The sequence below is a fragment of the Emys orbicularis genome, chromosome 6, assembly GCF_028017835.1.
Source record: "Emys orbicularis isolate rEmyOrb1 chromosome 6, rEmyOrb1.hap1, whole genome shotgun sequence".
Lineage (NCBI taxonomy): Eukaryota > Metazoa > Chordata > Testudines > Emydidae > Emys > Emys orbicularis.
The window spans coordinates 35,876,466-35,901,864 of NC_088688.1; the positions used below are offsets into that span (position 1 = coordinate 35,876,466).

General features: G+C 43.4%; 1 protein-coding gene across 2 annotated transcripts in view; it reads left to right on the forward strand.

Moving 5' to 3' along the window:
* GPBP1 (GC-rich promoter binding protein 1) overlaps nucleotides 1–25,399 on the forward strand; it is a 61,669-nt gene that overhangs the window by 12,240 nt on the left and 24,030 nt on the right. For both annotated transcript variants that reach the window (XM_065405998.1, XM_065405997.1), the window contains exon 4: nucleotides 19,303–19,422. In XM_065405998.1, coding sequence (XP_065262070.1) covers nucleotides 19,360–19,422 — 63 coding nt within the window. In that variant the 5' untranslated portion in view covers nucleotides 19,303–19,359. The remainder of the gene's footprint in view (nucleotides 1–19,302; nucleotides 19,423–25,399) is intronic.

Sequence of the window (25,399 nt, forward strand, 5' to 3'; positions counted from 1 at the left end):
TATGTGCTATTGGTGAGACTGTTCCTAGAATATTGTGTTCATTTTCAGTGTTAGCACTTTTAAAAGGATGTAGCATTTCCTTGAACCCTCTCAAATATTTCAACAATAACTCAAGTTTTGGAAAACAAACTTTATTCATTGAGAGACCTGAGGAGCTCAGTATGACGACTGAGACACCTTGATCACAGAAACTACAAAGGAATAAGAGATTTGATACTGGGGATGTCTGTAACCTAATAAGAAAATGCAAAACAAGATTGTGTCTGGAAGTTGAAACTAGGAAAAGTCAAATAAGGGGCACACTTGAACAGTGTGATGGTAATTAATGATGTTGGCTAAATAACAATTAGTTTGGGTGCAGTTTTCATCATCTCTTCATATTGTCTTCAAATCCATGTAGGATGCCTTTCTAAAAGGTATTACTCTAGTTCAGCCACAAGTTACTGTACTTAATGCAGGAGTCACTGCATGAAGTTCTATGACCTGTGTGTTGTATAGGAGATCAGATTAGATGATAATCCTTTCTGGCATTAAAATTTGAGCCTTGCTTTTTGTTACTTTACCTCACTCTAAGGTTAAGAGGTGTTTGATTTAATTTTGAAATTAAGCATTTTTACGTAAATCAAACACTGTTGGAACCAGGCCTTGAGAAACCTTGGTCACCCAGAGCAAATAGCAGTCTTTATTATGAAGAGGGTGCTGAGTTGGGGTTTTCTGGCAGGGGAAGGGGGGGGGGGGGGGAAGAGTACAAAGTACCCAACTGCTGTTGCTCCTTTAATGGAGGCAGTGAGCAGATCAGTCTCTGGAGCCAGTTCTTTTTGAGGATGGGAAGACCCTAGAAGGAACAGAGCAGCGCTGACACTATATTTGTCACCGAATGGAAGGGGAAGGCAGGAAGAAGTGTGGCCCCAGGGTAACTTCTCTCTTCCCAGAATGGGACTGGTGGGTTGGGGATGGGCAAAGAGCAGGATTATCTCTGGCCTGCTGCATCTCTAAGAGGAAGGATGCAGGTGAGGAGGAGTGCAGGAGGCAGAGGGGCCTGTGGCATGCCCAAGAGAGCAATGAGAATAGAGGTTGCAAGGCTCTCCTGCTGCTAAGAGTTGGTGATGGACAGAACTGATTTTTAGCTATGGAATTGGTGAGTGAAGATGTGCTGATGGAAATGAAATATATATAGCTTTTGGAGAGTGGTGGCAGGGGTAGTGCTCACTCAGTTTGTTAGGGTTGGTCCTAGAGTAGATTGTTAGGTCAGTCTTTTTCAGGCTATTTAAACATGTATTGACATGCTTACAGAGCCACGCAGACTGCTTAAAAGTATTTGAACCAATTGTGCGATGAATGCACATTTAATCTTTTTTCCAAGAAGGTTGAATTTATTTACATTTGCTTTCTGTGTTGTATCTTGATCTTTTAACAGCCTGAGAATTGCTAAATGTCTAAAAATGAGGTGGCTTAAGTCTTAATATTCTGAATAATAAAGACACTTGCAGGTATTCATTATTGGTATAATCTGACATTTTCATTAAGGCTCTGTCAAAGCATCTAATATTAGTATTCAACAATGAGTGTCCTCAAAATCAGCTTTGTTCAGCAAGAGGAAACAATCTTTTTCCTGGCAGATCAGAAGTACAAATCATGCTTAGCAAGAGGAAAGGTGTATTTCTAACCAACAAAGAGTGAATCATATTTCTGGGGGTGGGGGTGTTGGTTTTTGTTGTGACTACTTTAGAAACTAGGACTCAAAATTTTTCATTTTGTTAGCTTATTCCTTTCTTTTGGAATGTACTGAGTATCTCCAGGCCCATTTCCATTAGAGCAAGTTGCTTATGTTTTATTGTGCTGATGAGTTTTAACTGGCAGAAGATTGATTTACTCAGTCCCCAGTTGACGTTTAATGCCAATCTTCAGTTCTGAAGCTGCTATTCTTTCTGATGTTGGAAAGATGTCCAAAGTAATGTGGACTGTTCGTATTTACTTACATACATAATAGTTGGTATGCTTATTCAGTGCTGGAACAGACTGTATCAGAGCTGGTAGTATAGCTGTGAGAGCAGGGTTAAATTCTGTCTAATATGGTTGGAACTGTATCACTGTGGATAAAGAATTTTTTTCCACCACCATGCAGCCTGCTAACTAAACTGTACTTTAAATGCCTCCAATTCATATATGTGGTTCATAGCACAGATTTTTGCAGCTGGCTGACACCAGTTTGCAACTCCTGGGTGTGCCTCCTTCAATTAGCTAGATGGACATTAGCAGAGCCAATCTGACACTTTAATGCCCTATGTTTTGGCATTTGCTTCCTGTCCTCTGCAATTCCTGGTTCCTTTCTCCACCAGCAAAGAGACTCCGGGGCGTTTTTTCCCCCTCAGCAGTGGGGTTGGCAGGAGAGAAGCCAGGAGGGTTCCCCCTGTTTTCTGACTCTTGCCATGAGCTAGGGAAACGTGGAGTGCCATCAGAATTTCCCAGGATTTGCTAACACCCTTTGTCAAAAATAAACCTACCTAAAGAGCTATATCCATATCAAAGCTGCCCCAGTCACACCAACCCCCTATGTGAAGGGAGATTCAGAGGTTTTCGTGGACCACCTCCTCTTTTAACACTCCTATTGTACAGTTTTTAATTTCTGTGAAACTGCAAGAGGAACTAGTGCACAGCTTGAGACCATAATTCTACCCTATTGCTGTCACCTTTTAGTATAGTTGGATAGGGAGGGCATGTGAATCTAATGGATGACTTTACTGGAAACATTCAATTTGGCAGTGAAGAGGTACATTTTTCTTTAAAATAGGTGGTAGTAAAGTTTCAGACAGGAGTGGGTAAACTTTATATAATGTGTTGGTAAAGTCTCAGAGGTGTTACTCCTCCATTAGCTTTCAGAATATATCCTTTTTGAGTTCAGGGCTTTTCTCATACCCCCCCCCTCTAGAGGTTTGTTTCATAAGTCCCTCTTGAACTGAATAGCGCTTGAAATGGATCTTTTTGGAGCCTGCTAATGCTTCTTGCAATGTTGGCCAAAGTGACTATTTTTTACAAACCCAGAGGGGTTTCTCTTTCGGGTTATTCAGGGTCTGGTCGCCCAAGGTGGCCATTCTTGCCATATCCTACATCCATATGAGCTGTCATGAATTGTTGTAATCATCACGAGATTCCTTAGGAAAAACTAGGGGTAGATTGGAAAAGAGACAGTAGGAAAAAAGGACATTGCAAGAGGAAAGCGACCTCTTGGAACAGTGATAAAAAGTCCTGTGGCACCTTATAGACTAACAGACGTGTTGGAGCATAAGCTTTCGTGGGTGAATACCCACTTGGTCAGACGCATGTAGTGGAAATTACCTCTTGGAACAGGTATCTTCAGAACCTTAAGCCAGCAGTAAAAGGAATTTACTGATCTGTTTCAAGGGCTGGTGACTCGCAGTCAAGTCTTCTAATCAAAATTCTGCTAGAGCTTTTATGCACCAACCACGTGTTCTGGCATTGCTCTCAAGGATATCATGTCTGCAGACTCTTCCTTGGCAACAGTTTGAAATGAGCCATTCCTGGGTCAGCCCCATAGACTTGACTCTCACCATCAAGTCATCAGGTCTTCATAGTCCTGAGCATAGTCCTGCTCAGGCTCTTCACCATTGCCTGTGACCTCACTGTGAACAGTCTTGGGGACTGGCCAGAGAAGTGGGGTCTGCCATTCCAACAGCTTTAAGTGGCTAGTTCTTAGTGCCTGAGGCAATGAATCCCAAGACTTCAGACAATCCCAGAGTGGACAAAAGAGATTGTGTAGAACATCTATGCCAGAATCCTGGCATTCTCAACAGAGAGGTTGTAGGGTGGCTTTTTAAAGCCCTACCATATAGGATTGTGTGGTCTTGACTACAGGGTTTAATGCTTATCGCAATCCTGAAGGAGAGGGCAGCAGAGCCTCATTGGCCACCTCCAAAAAGGAAAGTGTTACTGGCAGGTATCCCAGAAAGGCTGAGGTCTCTATAGTGCTGCGCTGGTAATTCGATCCAATTAAGAGAGTCAGTTGAGAACAGATTCTTCCACCTTAAAAACTATCAGGACTCAATTGAGGGAATTGACAGGCCTCAAAAAGGAAGGTGCAGTCTTCCTACCAGCTGGGTAACCATGCCTCAGTGACTCAGGAGGAGACAATCCCCCCATGGTCCATGGACTTTGCTGCTTACAACCTCAAGAGTCTGACTCAGCTTAAGGAGAACTCTTAAGTGAGTCATAGTTACACTTGCTTTGTAAACAAAGCAAGCCATCCCAACTTTCTGTTCCTAAAGGCTGAATGAATGATCAGGAGCCTTCTCTAGGTTAGAGAAATCTGGCATGTTTCTCCCAAACACCAGACCTCTGAATGAGAGAACGGGATCATTCATTACCTGAGACACAAATGCTATTCCATGCTGCCTTCTCCCAAGTACAGTACACACCATGATGCTCAAGCACACACCTGCCTTCTTTCTCTCTCCACCCCCAAAATTGTACATTCTCCAGTGTCCCCATTAGAGTAGGTGAAGGGAGGAACTGGGTGGTGGGCATAGAGGAGCCTGGAGGGATGTTCTCTGTTAGGACCTGGGCCTGAATCACTCAGACCTCTGGATCCTGGAGTGGAACACAGGAAAGAGAAATTTTACCTAACACACCCCCCCCCCCCCCAAGTCCCTTTCCCAGCAAAACAACGAAGGAACAAAAAATGAAAATTGAAGACATTGAAACAATAAGGAGATTGGTTGGCACTGTTTCAGAGCAAAATCAAAGGTGGCAGTGCTGGAAATAAAGTTGAATAAGAAAATTACGTTAAAAAAACATTAAGGTTGCAAAGTACACTTAACTTAGGAACAGCCAAAATTAAGGTTGTCCACGCACTGTTCCCCTCTCCTCTTTTTTTTGTGCATAGGCATTAGCAGAGGCTTGCCCAACTTCCCATAGGAAGTCTGTGGCGGAGTTAAGTATAGAACTCTGCTCTCATTGGCCCTAATCAAATACTTTAGACACAAGAGAACATGCTTTCTCTTACAGTCATCTGCTTTATTCGTTGTTCATTCTGTGCACTGAATGAGGCAGGGATCCTGTTGAATAATTGGTATGTGATCATTTACTTAAGCACTGTGTCACATTGCCTGCATGCGAAATGGCTGAATTAAGGATGCGCTGGTAACCTTTATTCTGGCTTGAATGGTTGACTTGGCAAATTCTTTTAATGTAGTTTTTTATATTTGATTTCCTAGATGGATGGTGTATGTGTTTTTGTTTGTTTTAAGTATACTGGGAAAACAAACTCCATCATGTTGAATCATATTTGTGGCCCTGGATGGATTATCCACTAAGTTAAAAGATAGGACCTCGGAGCTCCATGGCATACTTTCATCATTTGAGTAACTGGTGGTGATGGTGGTGGTGGTAGTAGTAGTATGCCCTGTTGTAGGTAGTTGCCCTATATGTGGATCAGCAACTTGGGTGGGATGCAAAACACACATGCATAACTGTTTGCTAGACAGTATAGGAATATTTGGAATCAAGAATTTCTTGACTAGAGTAGTGTGAGCTAGTAGTTACGGACACCATAGTCAAGCACAGACATGACCCATTCATTCTAAAAGACAGTGAGGTTAAGTGAGACTTGCCATATTAGAGATCTGGGGTCTAGTCCCCGCTCTGCCAGAAGTGACTTTGTTAAACCTCTGTGCCCTCTCATCTTATAAATAAATGTATGCTATTTGTTTGCCACCAGGCAAGACCTCATACCCGTACCATAACGATTACCAAGTACTAACACCAGTCTGGAGAAGCTCAGACCTGAACTCATGATCTTCTGGTTTCCCAACCCTGTGAATCTTCCTCTGTGCCAAAGTGGGAGATGGTTGCTGCATTTCTTCTTTCTTCTCCACCCTCTTCCCCAGAAAAAATCCCCCAAACCCTCCAGAGGTATAGCTCTGCTTTGCCTGCCGCAGGCTCAGTGGTGATTTGGAGCATGCACAATGCAGGTGGTAGCTAGGGTACACTGTGGGTTGAAGCATGTTCAGTGCAAATGTCATGTTTGGTAGTAAGATGCTCAAGCTTTACTGCATGTGATAGTTTTCATGGGATAGCAAAAAGTGCTCCTCTGACACCAGGACTATTCCCCTGCTAAATTTCAGGTTTCCACTCTAAAGCAGGGGTCTGCAACCTTTGAGAAGTGATGTGCCAAGTCTTCGTTTATTTACTGTAATTTAAGGTTTTGCGTGCCAGTAATACATTTCACGTTTACAGGGGCTGGCGGACAGAACTCCAGACTGGCAGCGGGCTGAGTGGGGCCAGCGGTGGGCTAAGCCGCTGGCCCCACTCGGCCCGCTGCCGGCCTGGGGTTCCGTTCATCCAGGCAGGCAGCGGGCTGAGCAGGGCTGGCGGCTGGGACCCCGGCTGGCAGCAGAGTGCCACTAAAAATCATCTCACATGCTGCCTTTGGCATGCGTGCCACAGGTTGCCCTGACCTCTGCTCTAAAGCACGGAAGAACTGGAGCTCTTTTTTTTTTTTTTTTTTTTTTTAAACAGAAAAAAAACTACACCTCTTTGAACAGGGGAGTGCACAACGGGTGCATGATAAAATTGGCAAAGCTACCTAATATCACTTTCAGAAGTGACAGGAGTTACCTGAAACCTTAAATAAATAAACAAAAGTCCTGAGGCGCAGAGCAACTGTGGAAAAGTCTAGTCAAATGGTTAAACTTTGATAAACTTTTAAGCAACTAAAAAGGAGGACTTAAAATGGAAACTGGTAGTTATAACCACAGCATTGCTATAAACTCCTCTTCTAGTATTGGATCTCCAGGACCAGAGTTGGTCTGTTAGCAGGTGCAGAGACAGCTGCTGACTCTTTGCCATAGCTGCTGGAAGTGCAAAGGTTTAGCTTCTCCTTCCAGCACATTCATGGCTCCTTATGCTAGTCAGTACCTTTCAGAACAAGCAAAAGAAGAATCCAGATACACCCATGATATATATTGTGCTTATTATATGTACATGCCAAGATGGGGAACTGTTTAGAGTATTTTGAGATAGGTAAAGCAATCCACAGGCCTTTTACTTGCTTGTAAGGAGTTTTGCCATGTGGACTCTGAAGTGTGTGACTTAAAACTGGATGACTAGTGTATGCTGTAGAAGGTTGCAGCTTGCTCTGGTTCCATCAAACTGATGCAAGTTGCAATGGTAAAATTCTCGATGAAGACACACCCACTGAATTGCATAGGAGTTGCACTATTGCTAGATTGCTGGGCCCAGAACTTTCTATTTAGTAACCATTTGGTCATTTTTTATTTTTTCCCGTTCTGTGTCTTCATGTCCACTCAAAGATCTTGTTGCCCCGTTTACGTAGTCCTCCCACTCTTGCATCTTTCCCCCCCCCCCCCCTTTCCTTCACCTGGAATGACATCTGTTACGATGCACTAAGCATCCAACCCAGTCCTCCTTCAGATCTCTCTTAAAAGTTCAGTAATTTTTTTTTCTGACCACCTGCATTTATATATTCTTGCCCTATCATATTCTGAATTTAAAACTTTAACAACCTGTTCCTCACATTCTTTTGTTTACATATTAGTTTCTTTTAAAAAAAAATCTACTTATGACCTGAGACAGCAAGAAGTCATACAAACTGCTTTGGAGGTGTCTTTTGATACAAGATCAGGGTTTGTGTATTTCTAAGAGAAAGGACCTTATTTTGTAGAAAGGTGGTCATTTTGGAACATAAGCAAAACAATTTTCCAGTTTCTGCTTTTGTTTCCTTAACATTGTTTCCATGCTTCCTCAGCAAGAAAGCATCATGAGTATAGGCATGTAACTGCAGCAGACTATTAGGATTGTTAGATTTTTAGGTTTGTGAACTTGGAGTGTATTCCTATTAATGGTTCTAAAGCTGGGACATGCATTGTTGAATCTTGAATTTATTCAAGAAACTACGGACACAGCAGGGTTTGTTTACCTTCTAATGTAAATGAGTGCCAAAAAAAAAAAAGATGCACAAGCCGCAAATGTGTCTCCTGGTATATGAGAGTAGCAAGATAATTCCCTGACCAACCAACTCCCCCCCTTCCCCTCCAAGGTGCTACTTTTCTGTGTGTGCGCGCGCTCTAGAAAATTTTGAGGGCTCTTGAAAAGAACGTTGACACACATGAATGAAGTACAGTCATACCTTATAGCTATCCATGCCATCTACCATATAATAGAAGTTCCCCCAATAAAAATCAGATTATTCTGCTATGTAATGTGCACATTCATGTACTTTTCAATATTCTGCATGCAAACAGGACCAAGTGCAGAAAAATTGTTTATAGGTGTCCAGCTCCCAACAACCAACGCATAGGTAGGTATAATTTTAGGCCTCACAATCTCAAAATGTGTCTAAGCAAATACACTTGCATAGGCAAGCATCTCATACTTTTTTCAATTTATTTATAATATGTTCCAATATACTTTATTTGTAACAAGAAACATAATACATTTTTATTGAAATTTCAGCTAGTTAAGACAATGGATTTTCAGTGAATTGATGAAAACCTTACACTTGGCTTCATAAGTTTTCACAGCTGAATCTTTTTTTCATGTGTATTTAATGCCCCACCTCTATGTGCTTATTTTCTTTAAGGTGGCCTATGTAACTGCCAACTTAATTTTGTAAATGCAGCTTGAATATTAATACACATTGTTAGCTCAAAAATAATTCCCCTGAAAATCAGTAGCTGATTAAAAGGTTCAGATAGCATTTTTAAATTATAATAAAAGCAGCAAACAAATTAAGAAGCAACTCAGTGTAAATTTTGTCATTGATTTGCACTCTAAGTAGAAAGCTCTGAGATGATGACGTGTGTTGTGCCCTGTCAGCTAAGGGGACAGGTTTTGTATTTGAATGACTAATTGAGGAAGGATAATGAGGAAAATTCAGAGTTAGGCGAGCAGCAAGCATTGCTATGAATTTCGTGCCTTCTCCCACCCCAACTTAGAACAAAGACAAAATAACTTTCCGATAATGAAGTTGATAGAATCCACTGTATAAAACTTTATATATTCTACAATCAAAAGAAATGTTTTTTTGTTTTTTTTTTAAATTATGGCTTAGGTTGTTGAATTTTACTGTTCAGGAGATATTTTTATAAAATGCAAGTGGGGCAGTACAAACAAGTTAGAATTATCCCATAAAAAGTAAAGATTAAGCCATCCTCCTTTAATTAATGTGGTCTTAACTTCAAAAGAACATTGCTGTTTAAACATAACAAACTTTAGTTTAAAGGGATGTACTCAACTTGAAAATTACATTTTTATGAAATATTTCTGCCTACTGTACTTATAAGTACGTGTAATATTACTATAACTGAAGGGAATTAGTGAAAGTATTGATCTTCATTTGTCTGTGTATATGAGCACCTTGTGTCTAGTTAGTTTAGCTGTTCAGCTTCAATAGTCAGGTTTTCCCTTGCTGACAAATCCCTTATAAACATAAATAGGGAAGCAGCAAAACTCTTAATATTTTTCTTTAAAAAAATTATTTAAAAAAGTTTTAGGGTTTACTATTTAAAGTGTTCTGTCTGAAATTACATTTTTAAAAGAAGTCAATTAAACTGATGTTAATATTCCTTTAAATATTTAAAAGTAAAGCTCTTTATACAATTAATCTGGTATCAAAGCAGAAGGAAAACTTGATTTTAATTTCTAGGATTCATGAAGGGGCCATTAGATCATTTAGTCTGACCTGTATATCAAAGCAATTAAATTTCACCATAATCCCTGTATTAATGTCAATAACTTGATTGGCTAAAGCATATCTAGAAAGACTTCCAGTCTTGGTGATATCAAGAGATGATGAATCTACTACTCCCTTTTGGAGTTTGTTCCAATGGATAATTGCCCTAACTGTTTAAAAACTTGTCTTCCACCCCCCCCCCCCCGCCAATTTGAATATGTCTGGCTTCAGCTTCCAGCCATTGGTTCTTGTTACGCTTCTTTCCACTATAGCACCCTATATTGTATTCCAGTGAAGGTACTTAAACTGTAATCAAGTTATTTCTATCTTTTTTATAAGCTAAACATACTGAGTTCTTTAAGTCTCTCAGACTGGATGTACACTGCAAAGTTTTGTTAACATAGCTGTGTTGGTCAGGCTTGTGTGAAAACACATTCCCCAGCAGGCCTATCTATGCCAGCAAAACAGCTAGTTTAGACGTAGCTGTGCTGATGGAAGAATGTTTCTGTTAGCATAGACAATGTCATTCAGGGTGGTGGTTTCACTAAGGCCTGGTCTACATTAGAAGATTAGGTCAGTTTAAAAATCCACACCCCTGAGTGACATTGTTAAGCCAGCCTAAGTCACCATATAGACACCAATAGGTCAATGGAACAATTCTTCCATCAACCTAGCTACCGCTTCTCAGGGAGGTGGATTACCTACGCCAAAGGGAAAGTGCCTCCTGTTGGCATAGGTACTGTCTACACTGAAGTACTACAACTGTGTGGCTGTAGTGTTTTAAGTTTAGACAAGCCCTAAAATGACAGAAAAATGCCTTCCATTGGTATAAGCTGCGTATACCCTGGGGGCCTCTGCCAGTATAGCTATACCAACAAAGTATTTGTAGTGTAGAGAAGGCCTCACTTTGAGGCATTTTTCCAGCCTCCGTATCAGTTTAGTCTCTTCTATTAACCCTCTCCAATTTTCAACATCCTTTTCTCATGTCCTAGTTTTAACTGTATGCAGTATTCTAGAATTGGCCTCACCAATGCCATATACAAAGGTAAAATCACTTCCTGTTCCTACTTCCCTATTTTTATATCCAAGGATCATGTTACCCCTATGTGCCACAGCATGGATCTGGGACCTCATATTCAATTACACGTCCACTGTGACCCGTGGCTCCTTTTCAGAACGTCTGCTTTCCAGGGTACAGTCGCTCTATTGTTGGTATTCCCTGCATTCCTTGTTCCTGAATGTGTAATTTTGCATTTGACTGTATTAAAAACACATTTTGTTTGAATAGGCCAAGTTTACCAAGTGATTCAGAGTGCTTTGACTGGCCTGTCCTCATTATTTACCAATCTGCCAATATTTGTGTCATCTGCAAATCAGCAGTGACTTTTAGATTTACTTTCAGATGATCTGATGATGACAATGTTGACTAGAACCAGGTCTAGTACCAGTCTCTGTGGAATCTCACTAGAAACACTCCCATCCAGTTGTTCTTCCTTACCCAGCTCGTTTCAAATGAACATTTTTCAGTATATACTAGCACAGGTGGCTGAGATATCATCCTTCCTCTGAGGTGGTCTTTTATGGTTTATGCACAATTCTGGGAGTAAGGAGATCTAATTTAGATTCTGTTCCCAGCATCTCCACAAAACTCTCATCTGACCTCTAATTCATGTAATTCTTCTGTGCCTCATTTTTCTCAGCTGTGTTTAAAATAAAAAGAAACAAAACACACTTGTCTGCTTTACACAAATGTTGTAAGGTGTAATGTTTTCTACAGTACTTTTGATATCCTTGAAAGGGGAAGGTGCTTTAGAAGTGCAAATAACTGTCAATTTTACCTAAAAAGCTTTGTTTTCAGGTACTTTATAACTGGTAAAAAAATGCTTCCTACTATAAAAACTCATCTGATGTTGACTCACCACAATGGGTTCAGCTTTAAGGGAAAACAAATTTTCTCATTTTAAATGTTGACAGGATTGTTCAGTTTTTGGGTTCTGGTAGTGGATTATGTAAATCTTTATGTAAAATCTGTTTTAGACTTTACATCATATGGAAACCAGCTGTTCATTATCTCTGTCTGACTATTCATACTATACTTATCACTGAAAATATTCGCTGTCTAAAAATTAGAGGACTGAATCTTGTTTAGTGTTGCTCTAGGACCTGACAGTTTATATCCTTTGCACACGTGAGCATTGTGGCTGTTTTTTTAATTGTGCACTATAATAAGCCCCATTTATTAAAATGGACCAACTTCTTTGTTGCTGTAAAAGTCTTTGTTCAGAGTTACTACTTAATTGAGTATTCAGATACATTTATAGGTCATGCATGTAGAAAACTTTGTTATAGTTTCTTCCTTAAGTGGATTAATTAAAATTAATTTTACTCTCTTAACATGGAGGTGGAAGTGATACATAAATAAAAAAAAATAACTATCCGCCAGGCTTTCTCCAAGTCATGATAAAACAGTTATGCATGCTATTTAAATATAATTTTTTGTTCTTGGGCCCTGATTTTTTTTAACAACTGCAAGCAAAATATGAATGTATATGCAGTTATAAAACTTCCCCAGTCTCAGTCAACAATTCCATGATCAGATTAATTTAACTATTTTAATCTTGCATTTAAATCACCTTGCTTGATCGGTAAATCAGTCCTCACAGAGAGAGCCACAACATGTCATTCGTGGTGTTCTAGCTAGTCCTTCAGCCACCTGCTGGCCAGGCTGTCACTAGCACTGGACCCCCGATCGGCATAGCACTCCACAGCACAGAACCCTTGAGCTCAAGCAATCTGTCAGCCTCAGCTTCCCAAGTATCTGGGATTACAGGCACATGCCACCACACCTGGAGGTTTAAATAGCTTAAATAAATGTAAATGTTAATACAAGTATTATATTAGGGGTGATCTGGGAAGTTATACATAAGAACTTTAATATACAACTTGACCTAATCTAGGCAATAAGTGACTGTGATTTTGTTTTTTGTTGGCATATGTTTTGAGGTTGCATTTTTAGCAAATTCAACTAGATTATTAATCAAAGGCCTAAGAAACCTTTTTTTTCCCCCTGCATGTAGTGAAAAGAATGAAATTTGGGGGGGGTCTCAGGCATCATGTTAATATCTCCATAACCCACACTTTTAGTTTACCTCAGAAAGTAGCTATCTAGTCTGCGGGCCTAATACATATGTCTGATCATCAGTTGTCACAAGCAGTAGTTGATGTACTGTATTGCATATACAGAAGAGACATAGAAATGTTAGCATACACTTAGTTTTGTATTCCTAACAGACCATAAGCATTTCTAAAGTAACTTACTGTAAACTTGTAGATATGAATTCACATTTTCCTGATTTCATTGCACTTCTGTGTTGGGCTGCTTTATTGTCTTATGTTCATGTGACCATGAAAGACTTTATTGGAAACAATTCTTCCATCTGCAGTTCAGTTAAAATTAGGCAGATCTAGCGCCACATGATTAAACACAGGAAAAATGTTGTTTTGATACCTAAAACGCAATTGCATCTGTATTGTATATCATTCCTTTCCTCTTCTCTATCACTTCACACACTAATGTAACACATTTTTTTTTTTTTTTTTTAAATGGAGATAGCTAACTATGTTCTCACCATATTTGTGTTTCCGTTTGGTTTTTAGAGTGTAAGTTCCCTGGAGTAGAGAGCTTTCTTATTTGACCCTGACCTTATGTTATGAAATAAGCCTTTCTGAAATTCAATGGTCAGCCTACCTGGAGTGAGGAAGCTAGGGAGAGATGATGTTCCTTTTAGTGGTGTCTGGTGGGAGAAGCAAATTATTTCCTTGTTTATCAAATGATATGCATTGAGTTCTTGATAAATTATATTTGTTGTGTTGGCAAATGTTAATCTTTTTTGTATTGATTCATTTATAAACAAATATTAAATGGCAAAATACTTCATTAATGCAGTTAGGGTTTCCTGGTGACAGCCTGTGGCCTTCCAGAACATTGACTTGAGCAAAACACAAACTTCAGAAAACCAGGAAATACAAAGTTATTTGCCATTTAGTTTCTTAGGTGTTTTTTTTTTTTTTTTTTTTTTTTAACAGAAGGAGAACTCGTTAGTAGGAGTTGTAGATAACATGCAGTTGAGTGGATTACTGAGCCTGGCCCTATAGCCATCTCCCCCTTCTGCTCAGCCCCACTAACCAGCTCTGCCTCATCCAGTCTGGCAGTTATCCCAGATGGCCCCCCACCACACTATTTTATCTAATCCTAATCCTCCTCCTCCTCCTCCTCTCCCCAGGTATATGTGGTGGTGTACCCAGTTTTCCAGCTGGACCAGGCCTTGGAATCAGGCTTTCCCTTTTAAGAGCTACCACAATTTTCTGAAAATGAGCTGTATTCTGTGCCCTGCTTGGCAAATCTGTATTAGCCCCTCCCCCCACCTCCCATACTCTTGGTAGGTGTAGCACACAGCTCTTCATATCCATCAGCAGCATAGGAGTCTCAGAGAGGTGTGAAGTGAGTTCTCCATATGAATGAGGACTCCTCAAAGAGATGAATACAGCCTGAAACAATAGTTCTCAGGTGTGTAACTGCTCCATTCATGTCAGAGGGCATGGCTGCACTTGCAGATGTAGGCCTTGGCTACAGCGCTGTGAAACGCGAGTGTAGTCGCGCCGCCAGCGCTGCGAGAGCTCTCTCGCAGCACTGTATGTACTCCACCTCTCCGAGGGGAATAGCTTGCAGCTCTGCGAGCGTGCAGCACTGCAGGCTCTGATTACACTGGTGCTTTACAGCGCTGTACTCGCTGCGCTTGGGGGGGGGGGGGGGCGTTTTCACACCCCTTAGCGCAGCAAGTTGCAGCGCTGTACAGCGCCAGTGTAGCCAAGGCCGTAGAGCGCTGAGAGTTAAAACCCGCCTTCGTAGAGCGCAGTAGGGAAAGCGCTGCAGTCTGTTCATACTGACAGCTTCTAGCACACTGGCCTGGCCACATTTGCGGCACTTGCAGCGGCATTTGGAGCGGTGCATTGTGGGTAGCTATCCCAGCATGTAAGTGACTGCAAAGTGCTTTTCAAACAGGAGTGGGGTGGGGGGTGGAGTGTGATAGGGAGTGTGTTGTGTGTATGTGGGGGGAGAGAGAGTGGGTTTTTAGGGTGCTGAGTGTCAGCGTGCTGTCTTGTAAGTTCAGAGCCCCCTCCCCCCCACCCCCCTCTCTCTCTCACTCAAAACAAACAGTAAATGTTTGCTTTTTCTCAGAGCTGATAAGCAGCTGGCTTCTCAGAAATGGAGCTTTGAAAGGGCATTTCTGCATTCTGCACCCGATTTCACAATAATGACGAGTGGCCACTTACGGGGATTATGGGAAGTTTCCGGAGGCTGATCACAGCGCAGTAACACAACACCTCGTTCACACTGGCGCCACGGCGCTCCAGGGGGGGCGCAGCAAACGTTATTCCGCTCACCGAGGTAGAGTACCAGCAGCGCTGTAGCCGTGGAATCAGAGTGCTCTACGTGCCTTGCCTGTGTGGTTGGGGAGTGAGCTAGGGCACCTGGGGTTGCTTTATTGCGCTGTAACTTGCAAGTGTAACTAAGGCCAGAGAGTGTTGCTGTTCTTCCTCCCCACACCTCACTCCAGGTGCTGTAGATTTTCTTGATAAGTCATGTACGCCCTGCCCATTCTCAGTTCCGCACCTCAGAGTCAGCAGTGCTCTTGGTACATGCTCTGGGGGCTGGTCTACACTACAAACCTTTGTCTGCAAAAGTTATGCCGCTTTAATTAAAGCGCTTTAATTAAAACCGCTGTTGCATGTCCACACGAGATCCTTATGTCAGCAGAGTGCAAGAGCTGTTAGTGTGGCTGCATCGGCACAGAGAGCAGTGCACTGTTGTAGCTATCCCACTGTGCAATTGGCCGCAGGGTCTTTGGGAAGGGTTTGCAGTGCCTAATGGGGCAGGTACAGCGTTACATGATGTAGGTTTCTTAATCCCATCCTTCCAGGGACATCCCAGTACAGGTCTGTCGCATCTTATGCTGGGGGTTACGTTCCGCAGTCAGCGTGTAAAGCGAAAATCGCGTATAGTCAAAATTACATTGAGTGTAATGGCGGGCGGAGTCGCCCACACTACAGGTACAGTATTAAAATTGTTTTTCTTTTTTGTTTTTTGTTTTGTTTTTGCCGACCGCGTAAAGCTGAAATCGCACAAAGATGCGACAGACCTGTAGATTGTCAGCTGCTTTTTCAACTGCAGTGTGGGGGTGAGGGAGAGGAGAGTGGTGTGTTTGGGGCAGGGGAGAGAGCAGGCTGACTGACCTATGCTGAGGTAGGGGGACACCCCCGCACGTCAGCCTCGGGCTGTGCTCTGTGCAGTCTGTCCCGAAGCAGCCTGTTCTGCTTGCCTATGGTTCTGTGGTTACCTCCGTGTTCTCCCACAGCCTCCTCAGCTGCTGGGAGCAGCATCCTGAGCAGCTCTGTGAGCTCTCCATGCTGAGGAATGTCAAAGCAGCACAGCAGTCCCCATCCCCCTCCTCCCCTTCCCTGCAGCAGCAGTCTGCCTGCCGTTCCTAGTGCAGGACAGAATAGGAGCATTCCTTCCACGTTAATGATTTCCTCTTTGTTCCCCAAAGGGAGCAGCACGCCCAGCTGTCAGATACTTCCCGAGCTTTGAGAGGGGAGGGGTGTATGCCTAAAGGGCAGCAGAGATCAAAACAGTGAGCAGAGCAGTCACGGCATGCATCCTGGGGTACTGTGGGAAGCCAGTTCTGTCGACAAAACAAACAGCAGTGTCTACGCTGATGCTTTGTTGCTTTAACTTTGCAGCAAAAAGCTTTATGCCTCTCATTGAGGTGGTTTTATTTTATCTGCAAAACAGCAGAGTTTTGCCGCCAAAAGTAGCTTTATAGTGTGTACATCTCTCCTGTTTTGTTGGCAAAAGGTATCTTTTGCCGACAAAATTTTGTAGTGTAGACAAGGCCTAAGCTTACGATACAGAGGGGCAGGCTTCCTAGATCCTGGCTCACATGGGAGTACAGAGCGGGGCTCAGACCCCTGCAGTAAGTGAGCAAGCTCACCCCAAACCTGGCTCACATGATGGAGGTGGGGTCAGGCACCCACAGATGGAGGGGGTCCAGGGCCCCTCCAGATCCTGACACACATGGTGGGGTAGGGAGCAGGGCTCAGACTCCCCTGGGGGACAGATTACAGTTCACCTGAGAGGGATAGGGAGAGGGGCTCAGAACCCCTGCCAAAAGGCAAGCCCTTGTTCCCCCCCCAACCTGGCTCACATGAAGGGCCATGAGGGGGGTTAGACCCCAATAGATAGCCAGGGGTCCCCAGATCTTGGCATACACATAGGGGGAGGGGTGAGCTGAGGCACTCCTGGAGAGGAAAGGCCCCTCCATATCCCAGCTCACATAGGGGGTAGGGAGAGGGGCTTAAGACTCCCCAGATCCTGGCATGCACGAGTAGAATGTGGGGCTGACAGGTGTCCCTGTCCTTTACTTCCCCACTTACTGCCTGCCAGCCATCTGAGTCCTCCAACCCCCCACCCATCCCCAATTATCTTTTTCCCCTTGGTGAAGCCCCAAACTTCTGACCCCTATTCTGCCCCTTCCCCACTTCTCTACCTCCTAAAATGCCTCTCCCCTGCCATCAACAATTTGCATGTCTAATTTTTTTCCGAAAATACCTTGATTACATTCTCCTAAAATAATTATGTTCTGTACCTATATTGGTATAGAATATAATAGTTTGTGGTTAGTAGTTTTAGATTTCAAAGAATAATACTCTAAATTCTGTTTTTAACTTGAAAATTAATATCCTGTCACTGTTGTACTGAACAGTGAGAAAACTCAGACGTTCATTTGGTGTCCTAATATTCCAGTGCATGAGCAAACATTCATTTAACTTTGTTTTCTGTTTAAATCTCCAACAGAACATACTTAGAATGACATAAAATATCAGTTTTTAACTAAAGCTTGCACACTCTTAGTTCCAGGACACGTATCCAGCAGCTCTGTTAACCTAAGATGTTAGCATGTTGTCTTTTCTATCCCATTTGCTGATGCAGTTTAGTTACTGGCCATATGCTAGGTAGTATGCTATTGTGTCTAGCGTTTGCTTGATGTTTAGTTGTTTGTAGAGTGTAATGTGGTGTAAAGCAGGATTTCCAGACCTCTGAGTTGTGACCCTGAGGGAGGAAAGTTTTTTCCATCTTTCAGCATCCCAGTCCTAATTCTGCTCTGGCTGATTTTTATTTATTTATTTATTTTTTAATGGCCTCTGACCTGCAACCAGAGGTTGCTATCAGCCTGCTATGCTGGGCAGTACATTTTTTTTTTTTTTTTAATGCAGGGTATATCTCTGGGGATCAGCAATTTTGTCTAAGCCCCAAACCTGTTCAATTTCTTGCACAAGCATTGGGAAATAGCAACTGAGGCCTGGTCTACACTAGGAAATTAGATAAGTATAACTACATTGCACAAATTCACAGCAACACAGTTAAACCGACCTAGCCCTGGTATAGACAGCAGTAGGTTGACAGGACACTTCAGTCAATCTACCTAGCACCTCTTGGGGAGGTGGAGTACTTATACATTGGGAGAACCCCTCTTGTTGGCATAGGTAGTGTCCTCACTGCTGCAGGAGCTTAGCTTTGTAAGTGTAGACAAGCCCTTAACCACTAATTTACTAAATCAACTAAAAATATACCTATTTGTAAATACTTTTGTTCATTTTAGGAACTATCTTGAGACTGTTTTCTCCAGTACTATATTCAAACTCTTGTACTTTCTCACATTTGCAAATACTCAAACATTGAGTCACTTTAAATGGCAAATGTTTGAATCATGAAATAGTACAAAAATACAATTCTGTGCTCTCAATTAATGCATGTTAAAGTGTGTGTTCTTTCTGTGGTTGCTAATTAGCTAATTCCGGAGTAAAAAAATACATGGGGTATGTAGTTGATTCAGTTATAATTTAATTTTAGTATCTCATGGTCTTTATTTGACAGTAAACTTTTGTATCCTCAAAAGGAATAATCTCCACAAACTTTATATTTAACTTCTACTGAGAAAATTCTAATGAGAAGTTATTGAAAGGGTTACTCTACTGCGGTAAAATTGTAATTCTTACAAAGCCAGAGATACTTAATTCTAGAATACTTGAGTAAGGGGCCTGCCTTTTAGAAGAGCTGAGCTTCCACAATTTCCGTTGGCTCTAGTGAGAATGTTGGGTGCTTCTCAGCTCTGAATATCAAGCCGCTTTATTAGATGTCTAAATATGGATTTAGAGGCTTAAAGCATTTTTCAAATCTGAGTTTCTATAATTAAGAGGAAGGATGGTCTTGAACTGGGATGTAGGAGCTGACTCTGTCACAGATTTCCTGTCTGCCCTTGGGCAAGTTACTTGGTTTGTGTCTTACCTACTTCACAGGTGTTGGGAGGGCAGTTACTAATGTTTGAGGAACTCTGATATTACGGGGTTGTGGGTAGATTTGTTCTTGAAAGTAGTATCAGAAAATTGAGGCATGGTTGGATATAAGACAAAATTATGCATCATACTGTTAAGATACAAGTCTAAAATGTATCAACTTTCTTTGCCAATGACAGGGACTTGCCATGAGGTGCTGAAGCCTTGTTTCACCGATTTGGAGAGACTGGACCTAAATGGCGCAGCATGACTTTGCTCCAGCCTGGCTTAATTTTCCTACTCCGCCATCATCAACAAAGGTACCTTTTCTGGAGTCCTTCTGAATATACAAGGATAGCCTAAGAAATTTTAAAAAGTAGCCTCTATTATACTTGTAAAGATATTTATTTTTAGCACCCTCCGTTGGTGTACTTGTTCTGTCATTATGAAGTAGCAACTTCGAGTGAAAAAGCCAGGTTTCTGGCATCACGGAAATCTACTCTAGTGTTCAGCCTTTTATATGAGAGTTTTCTCTTTCATAACAATGACCATTGCATAGTAATCATGTGACTTCACATTCCCCTGTTGTAAAGTCATTAAATAATTAAAAAAAAAAAAAAAAAAAAGTAAGGTGGAATGCATTCTGTGGACCTTGCACCCTTTATTTACAGGCTGCTTTCCATGTTATGGTCTTTATGCAATGTTCAATACTGGATTTAGGATGAGAACATAAAATTTAGGAACAGGAAGGTTTATTTGCCTAAACATAACCACATCTTCCACTTCTGATCCCAACTTCCAGATTTCTGTATAGGCAGCCACCTAGGCAGAGCAGTCACTAAGGTAGCTCTTAGTTTGAAACCAAAAGTACAGATTAGCAAGAGGTACAGATCCAGATCTCTCACCTAATTGCTTATAAACAAGATCTTTATTTAGTATTTTGATATGGCAGACTTGAACTCTTCTCTGATGCTTTATGGTGAGCTATAGTGTCAAGGTCCTTCAGATTCCAGGACCTTCAAGCTCCTATGGTGTCAATTTATTTCTAATTACGGTTTTTATAAAGAAAATAGATCCTCAGGAATTCAAACACCCTGGACTTGGAGAAAGTCTGATAGTGACTTTGCGGCTTGTAAACATCTCTATCTAATGCTACAAGTATGATCACTTAAACTAGATGTGTTTAGCGTAGGTTCTGTTTAAGCTCTTTTTGAAGAACCAAAGCTTTTTTCACCAGTACCTGTTGGCAGTACTTTTTTTCTAGCTAATGCATCATTGTCAGAAACCTCTTTACTTAATAGCTAACCTGAGTACGAATACAAAATACATTTAGCACTGGGAGAACCCAACACCAAGAAGTCAGGGTTCTGTGAACATTGTCTGAATATGCATGATCCATGTTCCAGCTAGGCTAAATGTGACCTGACCTATTGCTGGGAGTTTCTTTTTGAGGATGATAGGTTGTTACTGTCTTTCCCTCCGCCGCCAGCGCCCCCCCCCCCGCCCCTCCCAACCTCTCTTTCCCCCCCTCCCCCCCCCCCCACAAAAAAAAAAGAAACTAACAGTTCAGTAAAGAATTTTTTATACCTAGGCTGGTAAACTTTAATGATTTTTGCAAGACTACCGTATTACTTCGTATTAAGCAACAAGCTTTCTTCTCCCATGTTGTTGAATATCAGTTTTGTTTCTCTTTGCTAGAAGAATGGAGTGCCAGATAAGTCTCAATTTTCAGATATTAACAATAGAGATCCTGATGATTACAAAACGGTTACTTTTGTCTCCAACACAAGCTTGACAGAGCGTTAGCGCCATCGTGTGGTGAAAATGTGAACTGCCTGACTTAGTATATGCACAAATTAATTTCAACAAATTAGATACTTATATTGTTTGAACTTGTATATTAAATCTTTATAGCTTTATAACTTTTTTACATGGTACTGACAGTTTCTTTTAAATAGGAGGGTCATTAATATTTAGCCAGTTAAGGAGTTTATTGTTAAAACGCACTGAAGAGTTAATTGCACAGCTAAAGGAACTTTTGAGCTATTTGGAGAAACATATTGAGTTTATATTTACTCCTTACTTGTCTTTAGATGAACCAGGTTGTTTCTCAGCCAAGCTCTATTATCTGATAGCTACTGTCCATTTAATAATTTGAGTAGAGGCTTGTGACTCTCATGTACATTACCACATTCTTTATTTGAATGCCAAGGGTGAAAGGCCCAAAGGACAGAAAAAAATCAAATTCCTTTAACTAAGTTCAGTTAAATGCAGTATTACAAGCTCTCTGTGTGAATGTATAAATGAGACATGAAGCTGCCTTCTACAATTGCTGTGTCTGCCTGTACTGGTTATCAGTAATACAACAAATGCAGCTCCCCCTGGTGATGAAAAGATATTTCCCGGCAGGCTGTTCCAAGGTTCAGTTTATAATTCTGGAAGCAGAATAGTAACAGCAACACTTCTCTTGCTTTCCCAAACATTTTTAATATTATCCCTCAGCTATGGCTTTTTATTGGTTGTAATGTTTCACCAATAAATAGGACACCTGTATTGTTTAGAGGTCACATGGGGGAGGGGAGCAGCAAAGTTCCCCCCCACTTGAGACTCCAGAATGAGGATGTACTTTTTCAGATTTTACGGTGAATGCTTGCTGGGCTTCGGTCTCGCTTACTGAGGTTTGAATACACTTATGAGCTTTATTGGGCTTCTTAGTGGAGCTCAGATGCCCTGCTTGGCCGTGGCTGCTTCTTGACTGGGGGAAAAAACAAAAATTGGTGGTATTCTCCCACGCCTAGCCACTTGTGGTACCAAAACAAGTAGCTACTCAGGGTAGATTATAGATCTTCATTAGGTCCTCCCTCTCCTTTCCTTTAACATTTTAGAACTATTTTTTTCAGCCTGTCTGCAGACTGACATCTTTGCATTGGTTACGCTTGGTTCAGGTTTTTGGCACAACCATAACAGCTAGACCAGTGGTCCCCAACCCGTCGATCGCAATAGACTGGTCGATCCTGGGGACTCTCCCATCAATCGCGATCTCCGGTGGTGTAGCAGGGCCTGCATGGTCCTGGGGGGACGGCCAGCATGGCCCTGGGGGGACAGACAACAGGGTTTCTCGGTGCGTTGCTCCTGCCAGCAAGCACTACCCCTGCAGTTCCTATTGGCTGAGAACAGGGAACTGTGACCAATGGGAGCTTTGGGGGCGGTGCCTGCAGAGAGGGGCAGTGCTCAGAGCCACGTGTCCCCCAGCCGCCATCCCAGAGGCCGCAGAGGGGCGTTAGCCCTTTCGAGGAGTGGCATGGGGCCAGGGTAGGCAGGCAATCTGCCTTAGCTTCGATGCGCTACCGACCGGGAGCCGTCTGCAGTAAGTGCTGTCTGGCGGGAGGCCGAACCCCAACCCTGAGCCCCCTCCTGGAACCAGCACCCCATACCACCTCCTGCACCCAGAATGCCCTCCTTTACCCCAGCCCTGACCCCCCCCCTCCTTGGAGCCAGCACCCCGTACCCCTCCTGCATCCAAACACTCTGCCCCAGCCCAGAGCCCCCTCCTGCACCCCTCAGAGCTTGCATCCCTCACCCCCTCCTGCACCCCTGCCTCAGCCCAGAGCCTCCTCCCACATTGCGAACCCCTTGGCCCCAGCCCAGAGCCCGCACCCCCTCCCGAACCCCACCCCCCGCCCCAGCCTGGTGAAAGTGAGTGAGGGTGGGGGAGACCGGGGGGCAGGGGGTATGGAGTGGGTGGAGATTTGGGGAAGGGATGTGGCCTCAGGGAAGGGGCGGGGTAGATCCTGGGTTGCCCTTAAATTCAAAAAGTGATCTTGGACGTAAAAAGGTTGGAGACCACTGAGCTAGACACTACGTTTAATTGAAAGTTGATTCTGGGGAATAGAATGGTTAATACAGTGGACAAGATAAGTGTATGGTTGTGTGGGAGGTGAATGTATGCATCTAGGTGGTTCCAAAAAAAGTTTTATCATCGTTGGCTTGATTGAATTTCACTGTTTTCAGGTAAGCTTGAAGTGAGTTTTGAGAGAGTATTTTAAGGAAAACAGGGAGGAAGCATTGTAGGTGGTGTTGGGAAGGGAGTTCCAGGTTTGAATTTTAAATTTTCCTAGAAAAACTCCAAACTTCAAAACTTGGTCGTGGCTGCCTCTATTGTTTACCTGATTTAAGAAAATTAAAGCTTGTTGCCAATATTAGCAGTTTTGGATTTGAATTTCAGAAAGTTAGGCATGCAGAAATGTGGACAGTTGTGCTTCTGATTTTTAGTCAGCAAACTAGTTACTTGCACTAAAAATTACCAGTTTTGTGTGGAGCTACCCAAATTGCCTTAGAATCATAGAATATCAGGGTTGGAAGGGACCTCAGGAGGTCATCTAGTCCAACCCCCTGCTCAAAGCAGGACCAATCCCCAACTAAATCATCCCAACCAGGGCTTTGTCAAGCTTGACATTAAAAACCTTTAAGGGTATGTCTTCGGCGGGCAGAGATCGGTTCAGTGGGGATCGATTTATCGCGTCTAGTCTAGTCTAGACGCGATAAATCGATCCTTGAGCACTCTCCCGTTGACTCCTGCACTCCAGCTCGACGAGAGGCACAGGCAGAGTCGACGGGGGAGCGGCAGCAGTCGACTCACCGCGGTGAAGACACCACAGTGAGTTGATCTAAGTACGTCGACTTCAGCTACGTTATTCACATAGCTAAAGTTGCGTAACTTAGATCGAGTTCCCCCTCTCCCCCCCACCTCCCTAGGTAATCCATTCCAGTGCTTCACCACCCTCCTAGTGAAAAAGTTTTTCCTAATATCCAACCTAAACCTCCCCCACTGCAACTTGAGACCATTACTCCTTGTTCTATCATCTGCTACCACTGAGAACAGTCTAGAATCCATCCTCTTTGGAACCCCCTTTCAGGTGGTTGAAAGCAGCTATCAAATCCCCCCTCATTCTTCTCTTCTGCAAACTAAACAATCCCAGTTCCCTCAGCCTCTCCTCATAAGTCATGTGCTCCAGCCCCCTATTCATTTTTGTTGCCCTCCGCTGGACTCTTTCTAATGTTTCCACATCCTTCTTGTAGTGTGGGGCCCAAAACGACACAGTACTCCAGATGAGGCATGACAGTTGGGTAATCTGATTGAGAACATAATAGCATGCATGCAAGAGTGTGCCTAGAGACTTCTGATTCTGGAGGTTTAAAGTAGTGTCCAAAGAGGTGGCCCCAAACAGAACATCACCTCCATATTGGTGCACATAACAAAATTCATGTGGCGGGGTGGAGCTGAGGGGGCTCAGGGCTGTGGCAGAGGGTTGGGGTGCTGGGGGCTGAGGGTGCAGGCTCTGGGGTGGGGCCAGGATGAGGGGGCCAGGGCTGGGGCAGAGGGTTGGGATGCAGGGGGGTGAGGGGTCCAGCTGGGGGGGTTGGGCTCTGGGGTGGGGCTGGGGATGAGGGGATTGTGATGCAGGCTGCCCTGGGGCTATGGTGCAGAGAGAGGACTCCCCCCAGCTCTCTCTCTCTCCCCGCAGCAGCACCTGAGCTGGGGGGGGAGAGGCACCTCTCCCCCCAGCTGCAGCAGGTCCGGGCTGGGACTGGGTTGGGGCCGGGAGAGGGGGAGGGGCACCTGAGGTTGGTGCTCCCACTCTTGCATCACTGTTGGGAGCATCACAAGTAGCTTCTACAGCCACCATCAGGCAGAGGGTAAGAGTCTGCTCTATGCAATGGGCCAGCACAAACCTGGGCATCACCTGAGCCCTACCCATGTCTGGGTGCTTCCAGATGTGCAGCCCCCTTGGGGTCAGTGGCTGTGCGCTGTGCTGGATGGTGAGTGTTTGCAGGATCAAGGCCTTATTAGTGACAGTTCACAGAACAGGGCTGGAAAGTGCAAACCGAAGGCACTGCGGTGCCTGCGCTATTCCGCTGACACGCTGCAACCTTGGGCTGGGCCGGGCCTGTCAGGTACTGCCCCTCTCAAGAGCAGCGTGGAGCAGCACTGCCTCCCACCAGTGCTGGCTGGAGCCTCTGCAGAGCGAGGGGCAGCCTGCGCTCCCTCCTGCTCCTTCCATTTGGGACAGGAAAAAAGGTCCAATATTGGGATTTCTGGGGGGACACAAAGTCCGATTTCTCTAAGCTCTAGTCCCTCCCCCAAGAATTTCCACGATGATGTCTCCACCCCTGCTTAAAGCCATATTCCAGGCCAGATGGGGAGCTGCCACGGCCGGGGGAGAGGCGCCCCTCCCCTGGCTGCTGCAGATCTGGGCCTGGGACCAGGTTGGGGTTGTGGGAAGGGCACTCCTCCCC